Source organism: Equus quagga, chromosome 5 (assembly GCF_021613505.1).
Source record: "Equus quagga isolate Etosha38 chromosome 5, UCLA_HA_Equagga_1.0, whole genome shotgun sequence".
Classification (NCBI taxonomy): domain Eukaryota; kingdom Metazoa; phylum Chordata; class Mammalia; order Perissodactyla; family Equidae; genus Equus; species Equus quagga.
In genome coordinates this window covers 35,938,985-35,962,539 of record NC_060271.1, presented here as the reverse complement: position 1 = coordinate 35,962,539, position 23,555 = coordinate 35,938,985, and the positions used below count along the sequence as shown (strand labels likewise).

Sequence of the window (23,555 nt, the reverse complement as noted above, 5' to 3'; positions counted from 1 at the left end):
GAAATCATAAAGGTTTATAACATTGTGTAATTTCGGGTGTACATTATTTATCAATTTCTGTATAGACTGCATCGTGCTCACTACCAGTAGTCTAATTTTTATCCATCGTCATATATATGTGCCCCTTTGCCCCTTTCACCTATGCCCAAACCCCCTACCCCTCTGGTAACCACTAATCTGTTCTCTTTATCCTTGTGTTTGTTTATCTTCCACATATGAGTGAAATAATGTAGTATTTGTCTTTCTCTGTCTGGCTTATTTCTCTTGACATCATGCCCTCAAGGTCCATCCATGTTGTTGCAAATAGGACAATTTTGTCTTTTTTATGGCTGAGTAGTGTTCCATTGTATATATATATACCACATCTTCTTTATCCATTCATCCGTCAATGGGCACTTGGGTTGCTTCCACGTCTTGGCTATTGTGAATAGTGCTGCAGTGAACATAGGGGTGCATGAGTCTCTTTGGATTGCTGATTTCAAGTTCTTTGGATAAATACCCAGTAGTGGGATAGCTGGATGGTATGGTGTTTCTACTTTTGGTTTTTTGAGGAGTCTCCATACTGTTTTCCCCAGTGTACCAGTTTGCTGTACCAGTTTGCATTCCCACCAGCAGTGTGTGAGTGTTCCCTTTTCTTGACACCCTCTCCAACGTTTCTTACTTCCTGTCTTGTTAATTATAGCCATTCTGACAGGTGTAAGGTGATATTTCATTGTGGTTTTGATTTGCATTTCCCTAATAACTAGTGATATTGAACATCTTTTCATGTGTCTGTTGGCCATCTGTAATATCTTTGGAGAAATGTCTGTTCCTATCCTCTGCCCATTTTTTGATTGGGTGGTTTGTTTTTTTGTTGTTGAGTTGTGTGAGTTCTTTATATATATGGGAAATTAGCCCCTTGTCAGATACATGATTTGCAAATATTTTCTCCTAGTTGGTGGGTTGTCTTTTTGTTTTGTTGTTATTGATTTTTGATAGTTCTTTATATATTCTAGATACAAGTTGTATATCAGAAATGTGAGGGGGCTGGCCCCGTGGCTGAGTGGTTAAGTTTGCGCACTCCACTTTGGTGGCCAGGGGTTTGTTGGTTTGGATCCAGGGCGCGGACCTATGCACTGCTCATCAAGCCATGCTGTGGCGGCATCCCACATAGAACTGGATGACCTATGACTATGTCCTGGGGCTTTGGGGAGAAAAGAAAAAGAAATGTGATTTGCAGATATTTTCTACCAGTCTGTGGCTTATCTTTTTTTATTCCTATAATAGCGTGTTTCACAGAGCAGAAGTTTTTAATTTTGATGAAGTCTAGCATAAAAAGTTTTCCTTTTATGGATTGTACTTTTGGCATTGTGTCCAAGAACACTTAGATGTTCTAAGATAAGGTCACAAAGATTTTCTTTTAGGGTTTCTTTTACAAGTCTTACAGTTTTTGGTTTTATAATTACAGTTTACGTGATTCATTTTGAGTTAATTTTTTGTGTAAGAGGTGAAGAACGGGTTGAGGTTTTTTTTCCCCCCACAGAGAGGTCAGATCTTTTCCAACCCCATTTGTTGAGCAGGCTATCTTCATCACTGAAATGTCCTTGCAGCTTGGTCAAAATCAATTGGCTGTATCTATCTGAGTCTGTTCTGGACTCGATGCTTTTCCCCTGGTCTATGTGGCTGCCTTTCCACCGACACCATATTGTCTTGATTACAGTAGGATTATATTGGGGTCTTCAAATCAGATTGTGTGAGTCTTCCAACTTTGTTCTTTTTTAAAATTGTTTTGGCTATTCTAATTCCTTTGCCTTCCTATATAAATTTTAGAATCATCTTATTGATAAGTAAAAAAACTCCTACTGGGATTTTCATTGTGATTAAATCTATAAATCAATTCTGAGGGAATTAACATCTTAATGATGTTGAATCTTCTAATCTATGCACATGGCATATCTACTCATGTAGGTTTTCTTTGATTTCTTTCATCAGTGTTTGTAGTTTTTAGCATATTTTATAACATATTTTGTTAGATTTATGCCAATGTATCTTGTGGTTTTTGTTGCTATTATGAATGGTACTGCTTTAAAAATTTCAATTTCCAATTATTTATTGCTAGCACATAAATATAATTGATTTTTAAAATATTGCACTTGTGTCATGTGAATTGCCCAAGCTCACTTATTAGTTCTAGGGTCTTTTTTTTGTAGATTCTTTGAGATTTTCTACGTAGACAGTGATGTCTTCTGTAAATAGGGATCGTTTTACTTCTTTCTTTCCAATTTCTATGCTCTTTATTTCTTTTTCTTGCCTTATTGTACTAGCTAAGACTTCCAGTTAATTGTTGAATACGAATATGAATGGCGAGAGTTGATCTCTTTACTTCGTTCCTGATCTTAGGGGGAAAGCTTTCAGACCTTCCTGATTATCTTATCTGTAGGTTTTTTGTAGATGCCCTTTATCAGGTTAAGGAAATTCCCTTCTCTTCCCAGTTGTTGAGAGTTTATATTAGGAATGTGTGTTGAATTTTATCCAGTGGTTTCATTTTTGCATTCGTTGAGATGGTCCTGTGGTTTTGCTTCTTTAGTCTGTTGGCAAGTTGAATTACATTGATCTTGAATGTTGAACCAGCCTCACATTTCTGGGATAAGCCCAATTTTGTTGATGAGTATTATCCTTTTTATATATTGCTGGGTTTGCTAATATTTTACTGAGAAAGTTTTATCTATGTTCATGATCTGTGTTTATTATCTACGTTCATGAGAGATTTGGGTTTGCAGTTTTCTTTTTTTGGTAATATCTTTGATTTTGATGTCTCACAAAATGCTGGACTCACAAAATGTGTTAGAACTTGTTCCGTCCTCTTCTGCTTTCTGGAAGAGATTGTGTACAATTAGTATCATTTCTTCCCTCAATGTTTGGTAGAATTTACCAGTGAAGGCTTTTAGGCCTGGAGTTTTCTTTATTGGAAGGGTTTTAACTAAAAATTCAATCTCTTTAGTAGTTATAAGGCTGTTGAGGTTACGTATTTTTGAGTGAACTTAGATAGGTTATGTCTTTGAAGGAACTGCTGTTTTTAAACTTAGGTAGTTTATGTCCGTTTCACCTAAGTTGTCAAATTGATAGGCACAAAGTTGATCATAATATTTCCTTGTTATTTTTTTCATGTCTGTTGAGTCAAAGTAATGTCACTTCATTCCTGATATCAATCCTTGTGTTCTATCTCCTTTTTTCTTAGTCTGACTAGAGGGTTATCAATTTATTGATCTTTTCTAAGAACCAGCCTTTGGTTTTATTGATGTTTGTCTATTGGTTTCCTGTTTCCAGTTTCAATGATTTTGTTCTTTATTATTTCCACCCTCTGCTTTTTTTGGGTTTAATGAGTTCCTTTTCTAGTTTCTTAAGCATTGCTTTAGCTGCATCCCACAAACTTTGATAGATTGCATGTTTACTTTCTTTTACTTCAAAATATCTTCTCATTTTTTCTTTGACCCATGCACTATTTAGACTTGCACTGTTTAATTTCCAAATATTTGGGGATTTTCCAGATATCATTCTGCTTTTGGTTTCTAGTTGAATTTCTGTATGATCAGAGAACATGCTGTATATGATTTCTATATTTCTGATTTTGTTATTTTTGGCTTATAATGCGGCCTATTTTTGGGAGTCTTCCATGTGTTCTTGAAAAGAACGTGCATTCTGCTGTTTGATGAAGTGTTCTAAAAATGGCAGAAAATTGGCAAAGATAGGGAATTTCTCAACAACCAGCTTGACTTATCTACTTTTTCTATCGATTATTGAAAAAGGAGTTGAAGTCTACAAGTTGAATGGTAGATTTTTCTATTTCTCTTTGCATGTCTTTCAGTTTTTGCTTAAAGAGCTTTGAATATGTGTTGTTAGATGCGTTACGCATTTAGGATTGTTACGTCCTTTTGGTGAATTGACCCTCTTATCATTATGCAGTGTTATCTCTATTCCTGGTAATACTCCTTGTTCTGAAGTTTACTTTGTCTGATGTTAAGACAGCTGCTCTGGCTTTCATTTGATTTATTTTTACACGGTATATCCTTTTCCATCCTTTTGCTTTTAACCAATCTTTATCCTTTTATTTAAATTTAATTTTATCTTTTAATTTTATCCATTTATTTAAAGTAGGTTTCTTGTAGCCTATGGTTAGCTCTTTTTGTGGTTCTTATTCCAGTCTGACATCTCTGCCTTTCGAGTGCTGTGTCTTGGGACATTTTATCTTACTGTAATTGTTCATATGGTTGGATACAGACCTACCATTTTAGTCCGCCCCCCCGCCCCCCTTCTTTTGTTTCTCTCTTCCACCTTTCCCGCCATGTTTTAAATTATTTAAATATTTTTTAGTATTCCATTTTAATTTATCTATTGGGTTTTTGGCTTTATCTCTTTGTATTACCTTTTTTATTGATTGCTCTTGGGATTACCATATACATACCTAACCTTCAATTGTCTAATTAAATTAATATTTACGCTTCAAGTGACGTGTAGAACTTGTCATCCTGTCGGTTCCTTTACCTCTTTTCCGTAGTAGTTGTATGTTACATCTACATACACTGGAAACCCCATCAGACATTGTTATACTTTTTTGCTTTCAATGACCATACATATTTTAAGAGAATAAAAATATCCTTTTCTAATGACCCAGAGATTTACCATTTTTGTTGCCCTTTCTTCATTCCTGAAGTTCCCGGTTCTGGTATCATTTCCCTTCAACCCGAAGAGCTTTCATTCGCATTTCTTTTAAAGAAGTTCTGCTGGTGATTAATTTTCTTAGTTTTCCTTCATCTAAGAATGTCTAATTTTGTCTTCATTCCTGAAGGATGTTTTTGGTGGGTGGGTATAGAATTCTGGGTTGACTCGTCTTTTCTTTCAGTGCATTAGAGATGATCCACGGTCTTCTGGCCCCCATGTTCTCTGATGAGCGATCTGTGGTCATTCTAATTGTTGTTTCCCTGTATATAATGTTTTTATTTTTCTCTAGATGCTTTCAAGATTGTTAAAAAATGTCTTTGGGGGGCCAGCCCCATGGCCAAGTGGTTTGGCGGCCCGGGGTTTTGCCAGTTCGAATCCTGGGCTCGGACATGGCACTGCTCATCAAGCCACGCTGAGGCGGCGTCCCACATGCCACAACTAGGACCCACAACTAAAAATACACAACTATGTACCAGGGGGCTTTGGGGAGAAAAAGGAAAAATTTAAAAAAATCTAAAAAAAAATGTCTTTGGTGTTCAGCAGTTGACTATGATGTGTTTGTGCATTTAAAAAAAATTATTCTCTTCGGGATGTCCTGAGGTTTCCAAATCTGTAGATTTATATCTTTCACCAAAATTGTTTTTTAGTTATTATTTCTTCAGATGTTTTTACTGTGCCAATCTTTCTTCTCTCCATCTGGGTCTTAGTGATATGAATGTTAGACCTTTTTATATTGTCCTACAGGTCCCTGAGGCTCTTTTCATTAAATTATTTTTTTTCCAGTTTTTCAGTTTGGATAATTTCTACTGACATCTTAGCTTCTGTTACTTATTCCTCTGCCATCTCCATTCTGCTATTGAGCAGAATTAAAAAAAAACTTCAGATAGTGTATCTGTCTCTTCTCAAATTTCTATTTATGGTTTCTATTTCTGAAATTTCCCCATTCATTTCACATATATCTACCTTTAGGTCATGGGCATTGTTATATTAGCTGCTTTAACATCTTTGATAATTCCAGCATCTGGGTCATCTCAGGGCTGGCATCTTTATCTTTGCCCCATAGAATCAGTCACCTTTTCCTGATTCTTTGTATGCTGAGTATTTTGGTTTCTATCCTGGATATTTTGATACCCTGGTGAAACTCTGCGTTGTGTTGAAATCCTTGGGAGAACATTGCTTTTTCTTTGTTATGTTCAACGTGCCGTCACGCCTGCTGGGCCCACACTCTTATCTGTCTTTCTCTGCATGTGATGGTTCCAGTGTCAGCTCAGCTCGTGAGGCCTGTGCTGTGCTGCTTTGGGTCTGGCCCCCATGCACAGGTGAGCTGGGACGTGAGCCATATTATACAGAACTAGGGGAGTCCTTTCTCTGCTCTCTTCTCTCCATCCTCTTTGACTTTCGCAGGCCCTTTTCCTCATCTTGTGGCCAGGTTTTCTGTTAGTCTTGGCTGCCAGTCACCCGCTCCTGAAGCTCTGCTGGGCACCTGCCTCAGGTCGACGCTGCCAGAGAAAAGAGGAACACAGAACAAAGGAGAACCTCACTCCTGCGTGGGTTGCTTCTCTAAGTTTTGACTCTTCTCCTCAACCTGCCTGTTTTGCTTTTCAGAATCCTCAGGGAATTGCTTTTTGTATTTCCTCTGAAACTGTTAGTCGTCTTCCGTGGGAGAGAGGGCCGTAGTGGGCTTACTCCGCCTTGATGGGTACCAGAAGCCTGCATGAATGCTCTTTAGGGTACTTTTGTCCTGACCCAGGATTAGAAAACATGCATCGCGTGGGCGGCCATGTTTACTTTTGAGCATCCCTTAACCTTGCTGGGTTTGTACCTGCTGATGTTTCTGAGAACTGGGGCCAGTTGCATAGACTCTCTTTCAGCCTCCCACCCCTCAGGCTTTTCTCTTCACTCCAATGAAACTCTGTTGCTGAGGCTGCTGATGACTCTGTGTTGCTAAATCCAATGGGTATTTCTTTGTCTTCATCTTAATTTCTCAGCACATTCGATTCCTCTCCTTGAAATACTTCCTCTGCTTGGCTTCTGAGACTTGACTCCCTCCGGTTGCCTCCTACCTCCCTGGCCACTCCTTCTCATCCTCTTTACTCACTCCTTCTCGGGGTGCATGCAGCCTCCAGACCTTAGCGTACCCTCAGGCATCAGTCTTTATCTACACTGAGTCCCTTCATGATCTTATCTATCCCCATAACTTGCAGTTCCATCCATTTGGTGATTCCCAGTGATGTCTCCAGCTCTGACATCTGTCAATTCTGCGTTCGGACGTCTTCGTGGGTGTCTAATAGGCATCACGAGCTCTTATCATGTCCAAAATAATTTCCTCCCTGATTTCGTCCCCACCCCAGATCTGTTCCTTCTATAGTCTTCTCCATCTCAGTAAATGGATACTTCATTCTTCCAACTTTTCAGGCTAGAACTCTTGGCGTCTTCCTTCATTCCCCATCTCATCTCATATGCTGTTGTATCAGTCTTTCTTAAATATATGCAGATTTTGACCAGCTCTCACCCTCTTCACTGCTACCACCATAGGGCGGGCCGCTGTCATCTTTCACGTCCTTCCTTTCTATCTCCTGCTCCTTCTCTTGCACTCTACAGTCTATTCATATCAGTTCAAATGGTCCTTTTACAACTCAAGTCAGATCATGTCATTCTGCTGTTCTCTAAGCAAAGTACAGAGGCCTGCAAGGCCCACCCAAGATCTTCAGCACCCTTCCCCTTGCCCACTACATTCCCATTGTACTGGTCTCCTGGCTGTTCCTGGAACGCATCTACCAGCTTCTTCCTCGGAGCCTTTGCACTTGCTGTTCCTTTGGTTTGGAATGCTTTTCCGTGTAATCACATGCCTTATTCCCTCACTCTATTCAGTTCTCTGCTCAAATGTCACCTGATAGAGAGGCCTTTTCTGATTGCCTCATTTAGAATAACACCGTGCCTCTGTGTCCCTTCTAATCCCTGTCCTTCTTAGCGGATTTTATTTTTCTTCGTTCTGCAAGTCCCCCTGGCATGACACATTTGATCTGCTGCTTACTGACAGTCTCTCTGAGTAGCATGTGAGCTCTGGGAGGGCAGGAACTGTGTTAGTCTGGAATAGTTTTGGTGCGTAGTGGGTGCCCAGTAAGGATTTGTAGAGTAGACGACTCAGTGAAAATCTTTTGAATGTGTAGATTTTCTCTTTATCCTTGGAGCCATCCACACTTTCTTCCTTTTCCATGGTCCAGGGGGATGGCCCCCTGCCTCGTACCCTAATGCTCCCCGGCCAGGTCATTGCACCACCGACCTGGAGTCCCCCTCAGTGGGCATCCTGATCGAGAACGACAGTGGACATCACCCTCCTGCATCTCCTGTGATTCCAAGTGCCAGGGCCAGGGAGGCACGTACCAGTCACCCTGCCCTTGTGATGGGGCGGTCCAGGGCAGAGCCACTTCCCAGAAGGTCGTCTAGGCGCCTGGTTCTCCATCACTCTGGGTGATTCGGTGCAAGGACTCCGTCACTCATCCTGCCAGCAGATGAAAGAGGAGACTGGCGCCTCAGCTCCATCTCTCTCCTTTTTGCTCTACCCCATCTGATGCCAGAGCCAATGCAAGGCAGTGAAGCCTAATGACTGCCCCAAGGCTGGTGGCAGTGGGGAGCCACTGGCCAGGGCCAGGCGGTGGCTGCCGTGGCTGATGGTGACGGGGAGATGCAACTGCTGCCCAGAAACAAGCAGACCAGCTAGCTGGCGGAGTGACAGCCCCAGAATGTGGCCATCGAGCTGAGTGGCCTCCCTGGATGTCTCTTTTACACGAAACACCCACATGCCTTCTAGGCACCGAGGCTGCTGTTTGCGTGACGATTTGTGTTCTGCAAGGTGATTTCATAAACCTTTCATATGCCTGCACACCCACTGGGTTTTTCCCTTAATTTTTTTTTTACTTAGGGTAAAAGTCACTCTTTTTAGTGTAAAGTTGCAAGAGTTTTGACAAGTGCATACACTGAGGTACCCGTTTCCACATTCCAGATATAGCACAGTTCCATCATCACCCCCAAATTCTACTATGACCCTTTGTGGTCAACCCCTCTCTCCACCTCCGGCTGCCGGCAGCCACTGTCTGTTTTCCATCCTTACAGTTTTGCCTTTTCCAGAGTGTCTTTTGCATGGAGTTGTGCAGCGTCCTGCCTTTGAGTCTGGCTTCTTTCATTCAGCTTAATGCATTTGAGATTCCTTCATGGTATTGGGCGTTTCAGTTACTTGTTCCTTTTTATGGCTATTATTCCATTGAATGGAGATCTGTTTATTCATTCCTCAGATGAAGGATATTGAGGTTGTTTCTAGTTTTTGGTGATTATGAGTAAAGCTGTTATAAACGTATGCATGAAGGTTTTTGTGTGAACATAAGCTTTCATTTCCCTTGGGTAAATACCTAGGAGTGGAAATACTAGGTTGTATGGTATGTGTAAATTTAACTTTTTAAGAAGCTGCCAAACTGTTTTCCAACGTGGTTGTAACCTTTCACGTTGCCCAGTGATGTCTGAGGGTTCCAGTTCCTCCACCTCCTTGTCAGCACTTGGCATAGTCAGCTTTTTGCTTTAGCCATTCTCGTAGGTGTGTAGTGGTATCTCCTTGTGGTTTTAATTTCCATTTTCCTAATTCCTAATGATGTTGAACCTCTTTTCGTGTCTTTATTTGCCATCCATCTTTCTGCTTTTGTGAAGTGTTTAAATCTTTTGCCGATTTTAAAAATTAGACTGTTTTTCTTATTATTGGATCTGTGAGTTCTTTATATTTTTTGGATAAAAGCTCTTTATCAGATGTATGATTTGTAAATATTTCTTCCCAGCCTATGGCTGTCTTTTTATTCTCTTAGCAGTGCCTTTTGAAGAGCAAAAGTTCTCAAATTTAGCCACAACTAGAAGGGCCCACAACTAAAAATACACAACTGCGTGCTGAGGGGGATTTGGGGAGATTAAAAAAAAAAGCTCTTAAATTTGGCAAAGTCCAGTTTATCAATTTGTTCTCTTATGGAATCAGGCTATTGATGTTATATCTAAGAAAACTTTACCTAAGGTCATGGGAATTTTCTCCTATGGTTTTTTAGAAAAGTTTTATGGTTTTAGGTTTTATGTGTAGGTCTATGATCCATGTTGAGTTAATTTTTTGTAAGGTGTGAGGTCTGGATGAAGGTTCATATGTTTGCATAGGGACATCCAGTGTTTCCTATCATTTATTGTAGAGACTCATCTTCCTCCATTTACTTGTTTGTGCACCTTGTCAAGGATCAGTTGACCTTTTAGTGCGGCTCTCTTTCTGGGCCCTCCATTCTGTCCCGTGCATCTATGGGATCTATGTGACTGTCCTTTCATCAATACCACGTTGTCTTGGCTACTGTAGTATAATAGTAAGTCTGGAAGTCAGGCAGTGGCCACAGCTACCTTTTCAGCATGGCATTAGTATTCCCCCCACTTTACAGGTAAGGAAACTGACCATCGTGGGTAGATGTCCTGCTACAGACTCCCTTATATGATAAGTTAGCTGCTCAGCTCATACTCAAAACCCACGTCGTCTCAAGCCTAGCCTGGTGCTCAGAGTGTGGCCTTTGGAGTCTGGTTTGGGTTTAACTCTCAGCTCTGCTTTTATTAATATGTGGCCCCGGGCAAGAAAGTTTGCCCCCTTGTGCCTCAGTTTCCTTATCTCTAAAATGAGTGTAATGATGCTACCGGTCTTATAGATTAGGCTAAAGATTAAGTGAGTTCATATATCGGGTCAAACCATATGAAATTGCTGATATTTGATCATTTTTGACCGACACAAATGGCAGTTTTACATAGTTCAACCTAATATTCAAACGTTCCTTGTAGTACTAGATAGAGGGCAAGCACTCCAGAAATGCTGGCTACAGCTGTCGTCATTGTCGTCGTTGTCATTGCCATCATCGCTATTATTACTACTGCTCCTGGGCCTGCTGCTGCCGTCCTCTGACTGGTGAGGGCAGTGGCCTGAGGCTGATGGTTTGTGTTCTGTGTGTCCTCAGTTCAGGCAGCCAACGTCCCCAAGTATTCCTGTGTGACAAGCTTCTTTCCGAGTCTGAAGAGTAATAGGGCCCAACCTCTGCTCTTGTGGAGTGGAAGTGCCCACCTGGTGTAACAGATGAGTGTGCAAAGGGCAACGGGAGGAGCTTGGTGGGCAGAAGGGGTTGGCAGGACTTCACAGATGCGTCCATTAGGTGGGCCCTGTAGGATGGTTAGGAGTTTGGGATGGGAGGAACATTCCATGGGCAACTGACAGCTTGTGCAAAGTCTTAGAAGAGGGGATAGATCGGCTTCAGGGGAGCCTGAGATCTGACTCTGGGCTGGAGCATGGGAAGCAGCCCATGGTGGCCGAGAATGGGTTCACAGCCCCATCCTTTCCCTCCATAGGTGGCCCTAGTCCCCCAAACATCCTTGAGGAGCCAAGTCCGGAAGACCTCTCCCACCTCTGCCTCTGCCATGGCCGCGAGAACCATCATCATCGACCACGGGTCCGGCTTTCTGAAGGCTGGCTTGTCGGGGTGGAACGAGCCCCAGATGGTCTTCCCGAGCGTTGTGAACTACATCCCGTGCAGAGAGAACCCCGGCCCTAGCTACGCCCGCAGGCGCGTGAGTCTAGGCATCGACATTTACCATCCTGACACCTTCAGCTACCCCGTCCAGCGTGGCCGCATCCTCAACTGGGAGGGCGTGGAGCACATCTGGTCCTTCGTCCTGGAGACACACAGACGGGAGCATGAGGACTCCTCTGTGATAGTCACAGAGTCCCCCCTGAGGGAGGCTGTGGACCGACAGAAAACCCTGGAGGTAAGGCCTTCTCGGGGCTGCCCTTACTGGGGAGTGGGGAACAGCCTGGCACTGTGTATTCAGACGTGGCTGGGCATCAGGAACTCTGCTTTCTAAATAATTTGCCCCGCACATGTTTACTGCGTACCTGGTGTGTGGCCCGCACAGTGCTAGGCGAGAGGGGGCTCGCAGAGGCTCCTCCTGCAGGTAGAGATGAGGCAGGTCAAATGCTCCGTGGAAAGGGTGCTGCTGGGGAACACCAGGCATTCATTCATGGGGTCCGCACATGTCCACAGGTCATATTCTGGCCCTCAGAGAGCTTACATTCTAGGGGAAGACTTGACCGTGTGTGAATAAGTTGACAGCTAAAAATCCAGAGAGTGGTCAGTTCTAAAAGCAAAATGAAATGGGGTGATAGCTGACTGGTGGGGGCAGAGGAAGCCCCTTTGAAGGGTGACGAGGGCTTCTCTAAGGAAGCGATTTCAGCCAGTGGGGCTGAAGCCCAGTGAACCAGGGAGGGTGGCAAGAGGGACACAGGAAGATGAGGCTGCAGGGGCAGGACCTCGCAGGCCTGGTCAACTGTGGGAAGCACGTGAATTTCACCCTGAATCAAGGGTTGGCAGACTACCGCCAGTGGCCAAATCTGGCCCTCCATCTGATTTTGTAAATCAAGTCTTAGTGGAACAGAGCCCCTCCCGCTCCTTTCTGTCCTCTGTGGCCGCTTTCCCGCTGCGGTAGCAGAGTTGACTAGTTCCAACAGAGACTATATAGCATGTAAAGCCTAAAGTAGTTAGTATTATTTAGGTTTGCTGGATAAAACACATGATACCTAGTTAGATTTGAATTTCAGATCAACAGCAAGTAATGTTTTAGTATAAGTATGTCCCAAATATTGCATGGGACGTACTTACCGTAAAACATTATTTGTTGTTGATCGGAAAGTCGAATTTAACTGGGCATCCTCTATTTTCATTTGTTGAATCTGGCAATCCTGACTGTCTAGCCCTTTACAGAAAATGCTTGCCAATCCCTGCTTTAAGTGAGTAGAAAGCTCCTGGCGAGTTTTAAGTGGGGGAGTCATGTTTGATTTTCTATTTGAAAAGAGGGGCCTTGGCTTCTATTTGGGGAGGGGGTGGTGGGGGGACAATATTCTGAGCATGGGAATGAGGGAGCCCCTGCCACTGAGGGAGAACGTGGGCGTGCCAGGGCCTGAAGGGGGAGGTGAGCGGCTGAGGGCTGCCCTGGGCTGGACTGTTGCTGCCTCTCTGCATCTGTAGTGTCAGAAACTTGGGGGTGCGACCAGAGCCGAGACTTGGGGAGGCGGCGGGGGTGCTCTGTAAAGATCTAGGGGTGATGGGCGTGGGGAACATCGGCCTAGACACTTTGCCCAACCCTGAATATCAGAATTCTAGTTTTATCTTGATGTTTGAAAAGCTTTTATTTGTTGTTGTCGTTTTTAAAGATTGGCACTTGAATTAACAACTGTTGCCCATCTTGTTTTTTTGGTTTTTTTCCTGCTTTTTCTCCCCAAATCCCTCCAGTACATAGCTGTATATTTTAGTTGTGGGTCCCTCTAGTTGTGGTGTGTGGGACGCCACCTCAGCGTGGCCTCACGAGTGGTGCCATGTCCACGCCCAGGATCTGAACCAGTGAAACCCTGGGCTGCCAAAGCAGAGTGCGTGAACTTAACCACTTGGCCATGGGGCAAGCCCCCTGAAAGGTTTTATTTAAAAAAAACTAAGGCTTCACATACCAGGAGGTGGGTGTATTTTTTCTTTTCTTTATACCCCAATTTTGGGATCCAGTGGTGAAGCTGCTGCACTTGTTTCTTATGTCTTATTCCTTCTTCTAAAGAAACGGTTCAGCCTGTGAACCTGCCCCTTGGCCGTGTAGTGTCCCGCCCTGCCCACCCCCTCTGCCCAGAGCCAGTGCCATTTCTTGCCACCTGATGGCTCTTCCCACCCCTACACTAAACTGGTCTTTGGAAAGGCCCAAATCAAACCAGCCCCTGAGGGCAAATCCGACTCTTTCTCACCCTCTAGAGCCCCTCCCTTATTCCCACCGCATGAGCTCCAGGCGTCCTAGGACCAATGTCCTGGGGCAGCCCGCCAGTCCCTTGAGGACAGGTGTCTGTGCTGATTTCAATTTTGGGAGCTGAGCCCGTAGCATGGTCTTGGGGAAAACAGAAATAGATCAGGGCCCTTTGTTTGGAGAAAACACCCTGAGTGTGTCAGTCTTCTCCCTTCTTGCAGATTATGTTTGAGTTACTGGATGTCCGGTCCCTACTCCTGGCTGACCAGCTGGAGATGTCCCTGTACGCCTCTGGCCTCCTGACCGGCGTGGTGGTCGATTCTGGTTATGGCTTGACCCGTGTGCAGCCTTTCCATCTGGGCCGCCCCTTACGGCCCAGTGGTAAGACGCTGGAGTTCGCCGGCCAGGATCTCTCCGCCTATCTCTTCAAGAGCCTCTTTAAGGAAGATAGCAACCAACACAACCTGTTTCAGCTGGACACGGTCACCAACACTCAGATGAACAAGTGCTACGTGCCGCAGAATTTGGGGGAGGCGCTGGACTTTCGTCAGAGCCTGCCCAGTGGCTCAGATGAGACCAACACCTATCAGCTCCCGGATGGCACCCCTGTGGAGCTGACCCCCATGCAGCGGCTGGCTCCCGAGATGTTCTTCAGCCCCCAGGTGTTCGACCTGGAAGGGCCCAGCATCTCTCAGGCTGTGCTGGATTCCATCCAGACCTGCGAAGCCTATGTGCACCCACTGCTCATCTCCCATGTGGTGGCCTGTGGGGGCAACACCCTCTATCCGGGCTTCACCAACCGCCTGTACAAGGAGCTCATCGAAGATCATTTCTCCTCCACCAAGACCACAGTATGGGTGGGTTCCAACAGAAACTTTAGCGTCTGGTTAGGAGCGTCTGTTGTGGCTCATCTGTCTACTTACAAGTCCGAGTGGATGACCAAAGAGGAGTATGATGAGAGTCTGAGGCAGTGACCTGCTGCTTGGCTCCTGGGACCCAGCTCCTGCTGGATAGGCTTGAGTGAATTAATTGCAGTGAAAAGGTCTGGGCAGGGGTGGGGTGAGCAGGCTTTGGAATTCTCAGGTCATGGAGGATTGTTTTAGGTTCTAGAGTTTTATCTTGTTTCAAGAGAGGGATCTAATCCATAGGTGGACAGGGTGTCGTCCCTGGAAGCCCTTCAGGGGACAGTTTTTCCGGGGATGGTCTGTCATTGGGGTGGGAGTGGCCAGCTGCCATCTCTATGCCTAAAAGCCATTTGTTTGTCACTGGCATCTCCCTTGGGTTGTCCCGTTCTTCTTGGTTGAATAGGTTTTAACTGGGGCAAGAGAGAATTATTTTTGGATGGGGACAGACAGGGCAGGGAGGAGGAGAGTTGAAGTCTCTAGTCTCGTGTGCTCTTGCTGGCCAGGGAGGAGCTGCTGTGGGTGAGTCTGGAGTGCTCTTCCCCGCTGTGGCCAGCGTCTTGTTTTATGTACGCAAATAAACAAAATTGTTTGGAACCATTGCTGCCTTCTGTGATGGATGGAGGTAGGGTGGGCAGTCCCTTGAGGAGACCTAGGGAGTGTAAGTATGCAGGACCCAGGGTGGGGCCAGGGCATCCTCTGAGGAATTCGGGGGCCTATGAGCAGTGGTTACTGCTGAGCAGAATGGATACGGGCCTCTTACAGTGCCACATTCTCTCCATTCATCAGATGTCCCAGTATTCTGTTAAAGTTTGAGTTCCTATTAGTGTAATATTTATTTGATAAACATTTGAGAACCTACTATGTGCCAGGTACTGTGCTAGGCACTGGGGACTTTGAGGTGAAAAAGATATATGAGGCTTCCGAGGACATAGGCAATAAATAAGTAAATATATTTCAGACGAAGAAGAATGAAATGAATCAAGTATAACAAGGTCATATGATCTAGGGGGTGGAAGGATGCCTGCTTTCGATGGAGTGGACTGAGATGGAGACCACTGGGGACTGTCAGTGACTGTGCCCCCTCCTTCCGTGGCACACTGTGAGGTTACACTTCCCAGTCCCCCTGGCAGTTAGGTAGGGCCACATGACCGTACCATAGGTTCCAGCCTGTTCACTGTGTGCCTGACCCTTAAAATAGCCCCATGAGCCTGTGGAATGCTGAGGATCATATGGAAGAACTGCAGAGCTGCAGATGGAAGGAGGTAAATGACGGGATGGAACAGAGCCCCTTCCCCAACCTGCACTGCACTGGGGCATGAGGAAGAATCTACTATGTTTGGCCACTGGGATTTGGGGGTTGTTTGTTACAGCAGCTATTTTGCTTACTCTGACTAATACAGAGAAAGGAGCCATAACATACTATTTATTTAACAAATATTTTTTCTTGTAAGTGGCAGAAGTGGGGTTCAAATCTAGTCTGGGTTTTCCACCGCCATGTTGTATGGCTGCTTCTGAAAAGTCTCTTGGTTCCTGGTGTCAGCTAGAATTGAGTAACAAGTATGGTGGGTGGGGGATGGAAGCACAAGGAGCCCCAATGTTTCAGGGGCAGGCAGAGGAATTTAGAGGCCAGAGTCCAGCTCACCTTGGCTTTGACACACGAACCATATTCTCTCAGCCACAAGGTAGCTAAAAGAGACAGGAGGCACATGGGCACTGGGTGAGCTGACCCACAGCATCTGTCCTTTGGCAGAGGAGAGATTTGAACCTAGGTCCATCCACACTAAAGCACATGTTGTTACCCACAGTGCCAGACCACCTTCCTACTTTTCTGGACCCTGTTGGACTTCTTGGCCTGAGAGGTGAAGACGTGTGGTTTTTCCAAGCATGAGTGAATGCTGTTTTTGGGTGGTAATCTGGTGTTGACATACTGATCGGTAGTCTTTGTGCTCCAGACTGGTTTATTTGTGTACTCCTGAGCCTTAAAAGGCGAGGAGGGGAACACAGAAGTGAGAATGAGGGAGAAGAGGGAGCTGGAGGAGAGATGGGCAAGGAGTCTTTTTTTCCCCTTATTTAGCTCTGGGCAACTGTCATCAGAACTCTTTTTCTCATTTTATTCCAAATGTAACATTTAACCTTTCTGTTCAAGCATCAAATCTGGCTGCCTGGTGTATAATTATGAACTTTTCTTCGCTTTCTCTCCCCCCTCCCCCATCCTGAAAGCTTTTAAAACTCCCTCACTGGGTACCATCTCTCTCTTCTGACTCTCCAATTAAATTAAAAATAGCAGCTCCATGGGGCTGTGCAGGGCCATCAACCTAACGTGAAACTGCTGGCACACTAGGCCTGGCGGGGTGGTGAGTGGTGCCCAGAAGATGCCTGCCGGCTCTGGCATGGCCTGCAGCTGCTCAGAGCTGGGGAAGCTTAACCTCCGTGAGGGGTCTGGGGCTGCCTGCCAGGGGCAGCCAGGTGCAGAGGGGTGGGAGGCAGGGTCTTGGCAGCTGGGGTGGGTGTGCTGTGTGGGGCTGGAGGAGGGAACAAAGGGAATGGTCCCTAGGCGGACCATTTCCAGCTGTGAGGGTACAGTTCTGCCAGTTTCTGTTGCCAAGGCTGGGGCTTGGCACCCTTGTATTTGGGTTTGGGTGGGGTTTGGATGCCCAAGTTCCCTGAGATAACCCTGGTAGAAACTTTTGGTTCCGCTGATGCAGAAAACAAACTCAGTGTAGCACTAGTACCCTCCTGACTCTAGAAGAGACTTTCATCGCCTCTTCCACCTCTAGGTCCCCTTTCTGTAGAGAGGCGTATGGTGAAATGGGCGAAGGCTTGGACTCTGAAGCCAGATTGTCTGGAGTATCATCCTAGTTGTACTGCTTGCTGGCTCTCTTGCCTTGGGGGAAGTTACTTGAACTCCTGCGCCTCAGTTTCTCCATCTATAAAATGGGCCTAGTGAAGATGTCTACCTCAGGGTGGTTTTGATGATTACCATATGGCTTTTATGAGTTAATATATACAAAACACTTAGCAAGTGCCATAAATGTAGCTATTATTACTTCTGTACACACCAAGTCCTTAGGCAAAATCCTGGCTCTTCTATTTATTTTTACTTGCTCATAAGCAGGTAGGTGCTAGTGATGCAAAATGAATAAAACATGATAAAGTGCTCACTTACTTTCCAGGGGGAGGCTCTGCAGGGTAATTTCTTTCCTTGTCTGAGCGATGGAGCAGAGTCACATTCTGTATACAGAGGTACCACAGGCATAGAGAGTGACTGGCTACAGGGAGAGGTGGTCAACCCAGAGGAGACTTTCATAGGAAGCAGTGACTGAGATGACTCTGGCAGAGGAGCAGGACTTAGCACATTTCTGTTCCTTTTGTTTGGAATGCTTATCCCTGATACTAGCCCCATAGCTGCCTTTGACAACTTGGTGTGGGGGGTGAAACAGATGGGGCATTCAGAATGGCTGGAGAATGAAGGCAGTAGGGAGTGGGGACAGATGAAGGTGGAGGTAGGTAGGGCCAGCTCTTAAAGGACATTGAGTGTCACACCAAGGAGTGAAGACTTCATCCTGAGGGTGATGGGGAGGCCTGTCAGAATTGTAAGCAGAGTCATGACATCACTTGAAAAATTGGAGCTCTGGAAATGGCTTGGAGAATGGTTCAGAGAGGGACCAGACCAGAGCAACAACATAAATCATGAAAACATGCATTCCATTATACTCTGGGCTAAGTGTTCTGCATTTTCTGGGACCTCGCTCCTCTCCGATGCCTTAGAGGGGAATTTGGTATTGGTGGTACTTTGGAGCTATGGTGAGTTTGAGGGACCAACACATTTTCCTTCCTATTGTCTGGCAGCTGTCTGACAGTTGTCAATTTTAGAGCACATTGGCCTGGAAGGTGGCAGGAGAGGCATCCCAGGGTGAAGGACTTGGGGAGAGTAGTCTCCAAGGTGAGAGAGTGAGGTGAATTCATGTCGAGGGCAAGATGTGCCCTGCCGCAGCTGGGAGTCTGTGCTTGGTTCCGTGCGCTCTCCACTTCAGCACTGCAAATCCCGGACAGCTCCCGGGCTTCTGCCTGCCTTCAACCTCATTCGTGATGTCCTGTTCCAAGAAGCCAACTCCTGCTGATAAAGGAGGAACCATACCTGCCAGGAAAGAGCTCTGGTGTCTGAATCAGACACCAGGCTTGAATCTCCATTCCCCACTTGCATGCTGTGTTGCCTGGGGCAAAGAACTGCCCCTCTCTGGTTCTATTGCCTCATCTGTAAATTGGTGATAGTCATATCTACTTCACAAGGCTGATAGGGGGCTCCAAGTTGTTTACCTAGTCAATGAATATTTATTAGGCACCTACCCTGTGCTGAGCCCTTTTCTAGGCTCTGTTAAATTGAAGAATGTTTATAAAGTGGCTTAGCACAGTGCCTGGCACACAGTAGGTGCTCAGGAAGGGTTAATTTTCTCCCTGAGACACTCATCAGCAATAAAAAGCCAGGATTAAAGACCCTAGGAGCAATCAACCACATATAGGTGTTACAAAGCATGGCCCCAACGCTCATGCACGCTGCCAGCAAAGATGCCTTTTCATCCTGTCCTTTCGATGAACTTTTCCGCTAAGGTGTTCAGATCTTGATATACAACCGCTCTCAGGGATCTTTGGCATTTTAAAGAGGCCCTAAAATCAGAGTGTGAGCTGGGTCTGACTCTGTTCTTTAATTAAGACAAAGTTCTCTAGACTTGCCCAAATTCAGGCCACTTCTCCTGACCTGTTGTTCTGAGGCTTAACCTCCAGGGAGACAATGATGCTGAAGCCAGGAAAGATGACACTGGTGGGGTTGAAGACCCACACTCATTCGATGAGCCTTACTGAACCCCAGCTGGGAGCTTGGTGCTACCCAGGACACAGAGGGCAGACCTGATTCCCACTGTCCAGGATCCAGTGAGGGGTGTACATGACCCAAGGGAGGTGGGGAGCAGGCCAGAGCCACCTCCTCTCTAACCCTGTGCTGTGGGGGTTACCATCTTCACCCAGCTCTCTGGGCCAGCAAGCCAGGCTCCTGGAGCGGGCAAGGGAGCCTGGCAGCACTGTTCCCACTGGAGACATTCGGCTGGGGGAGGGGGTTGGCCGTAATCCGTGTTTAATTTCTCCAGGGCCTCCATTATAAATTCCATAACTCTACCAGTCAAAACATGACTAATTCCTGGGACGGCAGCCCCCACCTGGGAGTAGAAAACCCTGTGCTGTTTTTGCTGCCTTTTATCACCACTAATAACAGCTTGGCAGTCGGAATTTAGCTGCCGTGGGTGGTTTTCTTATGCATGTGGGTTTTCCCCCCTCCCCCTACAGGGTCGCTATAGAATAAATGCTTGCTTGCTGGGCTGGTTTTCTACCAGCTTTGTAATATTCCCGACCTGAAAAGCTGTGGGTTTGGGGGAAGTTTGCAGAGAAGGGGCCACGGTATTGAGGGTTAATTGGGCCTTTGATGATTCTGACAAGGGCAGGACGCTGTGTGATTTATGGAGAGAAGAATGGGTTCGTTGAAACTAAATAGAGCCAAATTGCAGGTGTGATGTTTAACCTGCTGAAGGCAACGTGATTCAGGAGGCATTCCCTCACCCAGCCAGTTTAACAGTTGTTGGGAGAGTGGGCTGTGCAGGTGGTGAACCTATGTGTGCCTCACTGCTTCACCCCTGCTGGTTGTACAGTTACTTAACCTTTCCGAGCCTCAGTTTCCTTATCTGTAGAATGGTACTGACAAGCCATCAGCCCTGCTTATACTACAGGGTTTTATGTGAGTATGCACTTCGCAAAGTGCCTGGCCCATCGGAAGGAGGCCATCCAAGGTTGGGGGGAAGTCCCCTGTGGTCCCATCATGTATATAACATTTTAGTCATTACATATTCATTAAAAATGTTCCCCGAGGGCCTTGCTAAGGTATTAGTTTGTTATCTTTGCAATAAGCAACCAACTCGGCTTTTATCTCTCTAAAAATAGTACCTGTTTCCAACCACCTGGCCATCTACCTGGAGTTCAGGTGTCTCGCTCCAGGTAGGCAGTGGTGGATCAGTGGAGCCTTTGCCACAGGGAGTCAGCGGGGAGCATGTGGATGGAGTGGGTGGGTGTTGTGGGCTGGTCCTGCCTCAGAAGAGAAGAGTGGGACCGTGGAGCCAGGGGCCAACGGTGATGCGATGGTGAGAGGTGGGTCTGGCTGGTGAGCGTTGGGAGGGGCCCTCCAGTGAAGGAGCGCTGGGCAGGAGGGCATTGTAGAGGGCCAAAGGGGCAGTTACAGAGACCTGAGTTTCAGCCTTGGCTCTGTCACTTTCTAGCTATGGGGCCTCAGGCTGATTACACTTACTGTCTCTGAGCTTCAAACTCCTCATCTGTAAAACGGGAGTAATAATAGTGCCTATCTCATGGTGGATAGAGATTGGGTGAGCTCCTGTAAGCAGAATGCTTAGCACAGTGCCTGGCTCTTAGTAAATGTGCGATGAATGTTGGTTGCTATTGTTATTGTGATTGTGATTTTGATAATTATTATTAATCTTCTTTTCGGTTGGTCTACTGGGGGGATTGTTGGCATTATCAGCCACAGTTGCTGTTGTGGGGTTGTCGGCCATGCCAGAGGCTGTGAGTTTACTGCAGGAAGCAGCCCCTTGCCAGATGTAGATGGACCCCTCAGGAAGGCCTGACTGCCCCGAGTTGCACAGCCCCTCTCAGGCCAGGCTCAGCAGGGCTGGCCTCTCCTCCAAGCTGCCCCCTCTCCGGCTCACACCTGCCCTGAGGCAGTTAACAGTTTTAATGTGAAAAGCCTCTTCTCTTCCAGCTTCTGGCAGATTAGAGTCAAAAGAGAGAATGTCAATGTCAGCCTCTTAGCAAAACTGTTGACCTGGTGGCCAAGACCTTGAAAGTCAGATTCACCTTGGATAACAGATAGCAATAAATAATCTTCCTGTTGTCTCTGACTTCAAAATATATCCAGAGACGGCCACTCCTCACCCACTCTCCGGCCTCCACTGCGGCCGTCCTCTCTCACCTGGGTTCCTGCAAGGGACTCCTGCCTGCCCACATGCTTCCAGCTTTGCCCCTGGTGCAGTTTATTCTCAATGCACATGTTGGCCGAGGCAAGCTTGTTGAAGGTGATGTCACAGCACGCTCTGCTTAAAAATGTCCCTCTGCTTAAAAGCCCTCCACTGGCTCCCATCTCACTTAGAGTAAAAGCTGAAGTTCCCACTGAGTCCTATAAGATCCTGCTTGGTGTGGCTCCTGCTACACTCTGACCTCCTCCTCCTTCTCCTCACTGCCCTCCAGCCCCGCTGGCCTCCCCAGTGGTCTTCTGTCTTGCCAGCTGTGCTCTCGCTCAGGCCATTGTCCTTGCTGTTCCCCCTGCCTGGAGCACCTTCCCCAGACAGCTGCTGCCGCATTCTCTTGCTTCTTCCAGTGCTCAAATATGACCTCACTGGAGAGGACTTCTCTGACCTCCACACCCCACAGTCAGTAACCCTTCCCATGCCTCCCCTCTTGTCTCTCCTGGCTTTAATTTTTTAGAATATGTTTGTCTGTCCACTAGAATATAAGCTCCATGAAGGCAGATCTTAGCGTTTTGTTCACTTCTGTATCCCCAGTGCCTAGAATATTGCCAGCACATAGTACCTGCTCAATAAATGTTTGTTGAATGAGTGAACGATTGAGTCTTCCTTCCCTGAGAGCAGGTCTGTAATCTGCACAGAGGATGGGCAGCCAGCTCTTCCTTCTCTCCTGAGGACCGAGCAAAAGGACGAGGCTCCAACCTCCAGCAGGATGTATTTAGATTAGCTGCCTGCAGAGTTTTCTGGCATTGAGTTAAATATTGGCATGGTCTCGTGAGTACATTTACTGAACTGACTATCTAGGAGGTTTGGAAGCCTCTCGCCTGCAGGAGTCTGTATTTTAGGCAGTTGCCTGGTAGAACTTTCTGCCGTGGGGAGATGGGTCTGATTCTGGACATAAGGAAGAAGCCCAGACAGGTGACAGGGTGCACTCAAGGTTACCCGCTTCTTAGTAGCAAGCAAGGTCCAAACCAGGCCATCTTATGAACAACCTTTGCTTCCGTTTGTTGAGTGCCTTCTGTGCCTCAGGCCCTGGAGATAGATGCACAGGTGAATGGCTGCTGTCCATGAGGGGCTCGCTGTCTGCACCCTCCGTCTCACCACCTCATCTTCCCATCCCAAATCCCATCAGTTAAGGCTCTGTCAACCTTCCTCCTAAATGCTGGAATGTTCCAGGCACACCCTCCATCAAAATGCCCCCCGCTCACCTTCCCCCACCTCACTACCTCCATGCCTTTTACTGGCCCGTCTTTCTCCCTTCCTCTTCAATTTGCCTCAGAAGACCATCCATCACCCGCCCAGCTCAGTCTGTGCCCCCGGCCCTTGCATGCAACGAGCTGGGCCATCATCTTTATTTCTCAGATATTTTGGTGAGGCTGAATTTTATATCTCTCAACTTGACTGTAGCTGCTGGAGTCGAGGGAACTTAGCGTCCTGGGGCAACAGAAAAGCGGAGAGACCTGAGGCTGTGTTGTTGGGGGGAGGCCAGGTTCCAAGTCTGGTTCCCTGCAAGGCTCAGTGTTCTCATTTAGAAGTATGGATGCGAAAACACACCTCTTCATTATGGGGAGATAGAATGAGGCATAGCGTGTGAGGCTCCCATCACTGCGCCTGGCCCATTGTACATGTTTGGGGCAAAGCTGGTAGAGTGGTGGTTAAAGGTGTGCTCTCTGGAGCCAGAAGGCCTGGCTTCAAATCCTGACTCTGTTGCTCTTCCTTCTGTGACCTTGGATAAGTCACTTGACCTTCTTCTGCCTCATTGACAAACTGGAGTTAAGTCTGCCTGAGGGGTTGTGGGAGGCCATCAGTGAGAGCCTATGGGGAGCCCCCAGCACAGGTGCCTACTTGGAATAAACTTGTCATCTTGCTGTTATTATTGCTAGGAAAAAGATTGGAATGTTGTAGAAGGAAATAGGAGAGGCCAAGTTTCTCCCAGCTCCCTAATTTACAGGTGGGGAAACTGAGGCCCAGAGAGGCGGAGCAGAGACGACGTGTATTGCTGACTCCCTGGCCGGCCCTCTCTCCTCAGTTCTACCGTCGCTGTGTCTCT

General features: G+C 46.4%; 1 protein-coding gene across 1 annotated transcript; it reads left to right on the top strand.

Annotated features, from left to right (window-relative positions):
- Positions 1 to 11,166: 11,166 nt before the first annotated feature.
- On the top strand, positions 11,167 to 14,498 carry ACTL8 (actin like 8). Its single transcript, XM_046661771.1, has 2 exons — positions 11,167 to 11,514; positions 13,746 to 14,498. The coding sequence occupies exons 1-2, from the start codon at positions 11,167 to 11,169 to the stop codon at positions 14,496 to 14,498; spliced, it is 1,101 nt and encodes a 366-aa protein (XP_046517727.1).
- The last annotated feature ends 9,057 nt before the right edge of the window (positions 14,499 to 23,555 follow it).

Bases quoted from the DNA above. Each gene is read 5' to 3' on its own strand.
- ACTL8 (XM_046661771.1), top strand. From the start codon at position 11,167: ATGGCCGCGAGAACCATCATCATCGACCACGGGTCCGGCTTTCTGAAG. The intron at 11,515-13,745 runs GTAAGGCCTTCT...CCCTTCTTGCAG, and splicing joins ACCGACAGAAAACCCTGGAG to ATTATGTTTGAGTTACTGGA.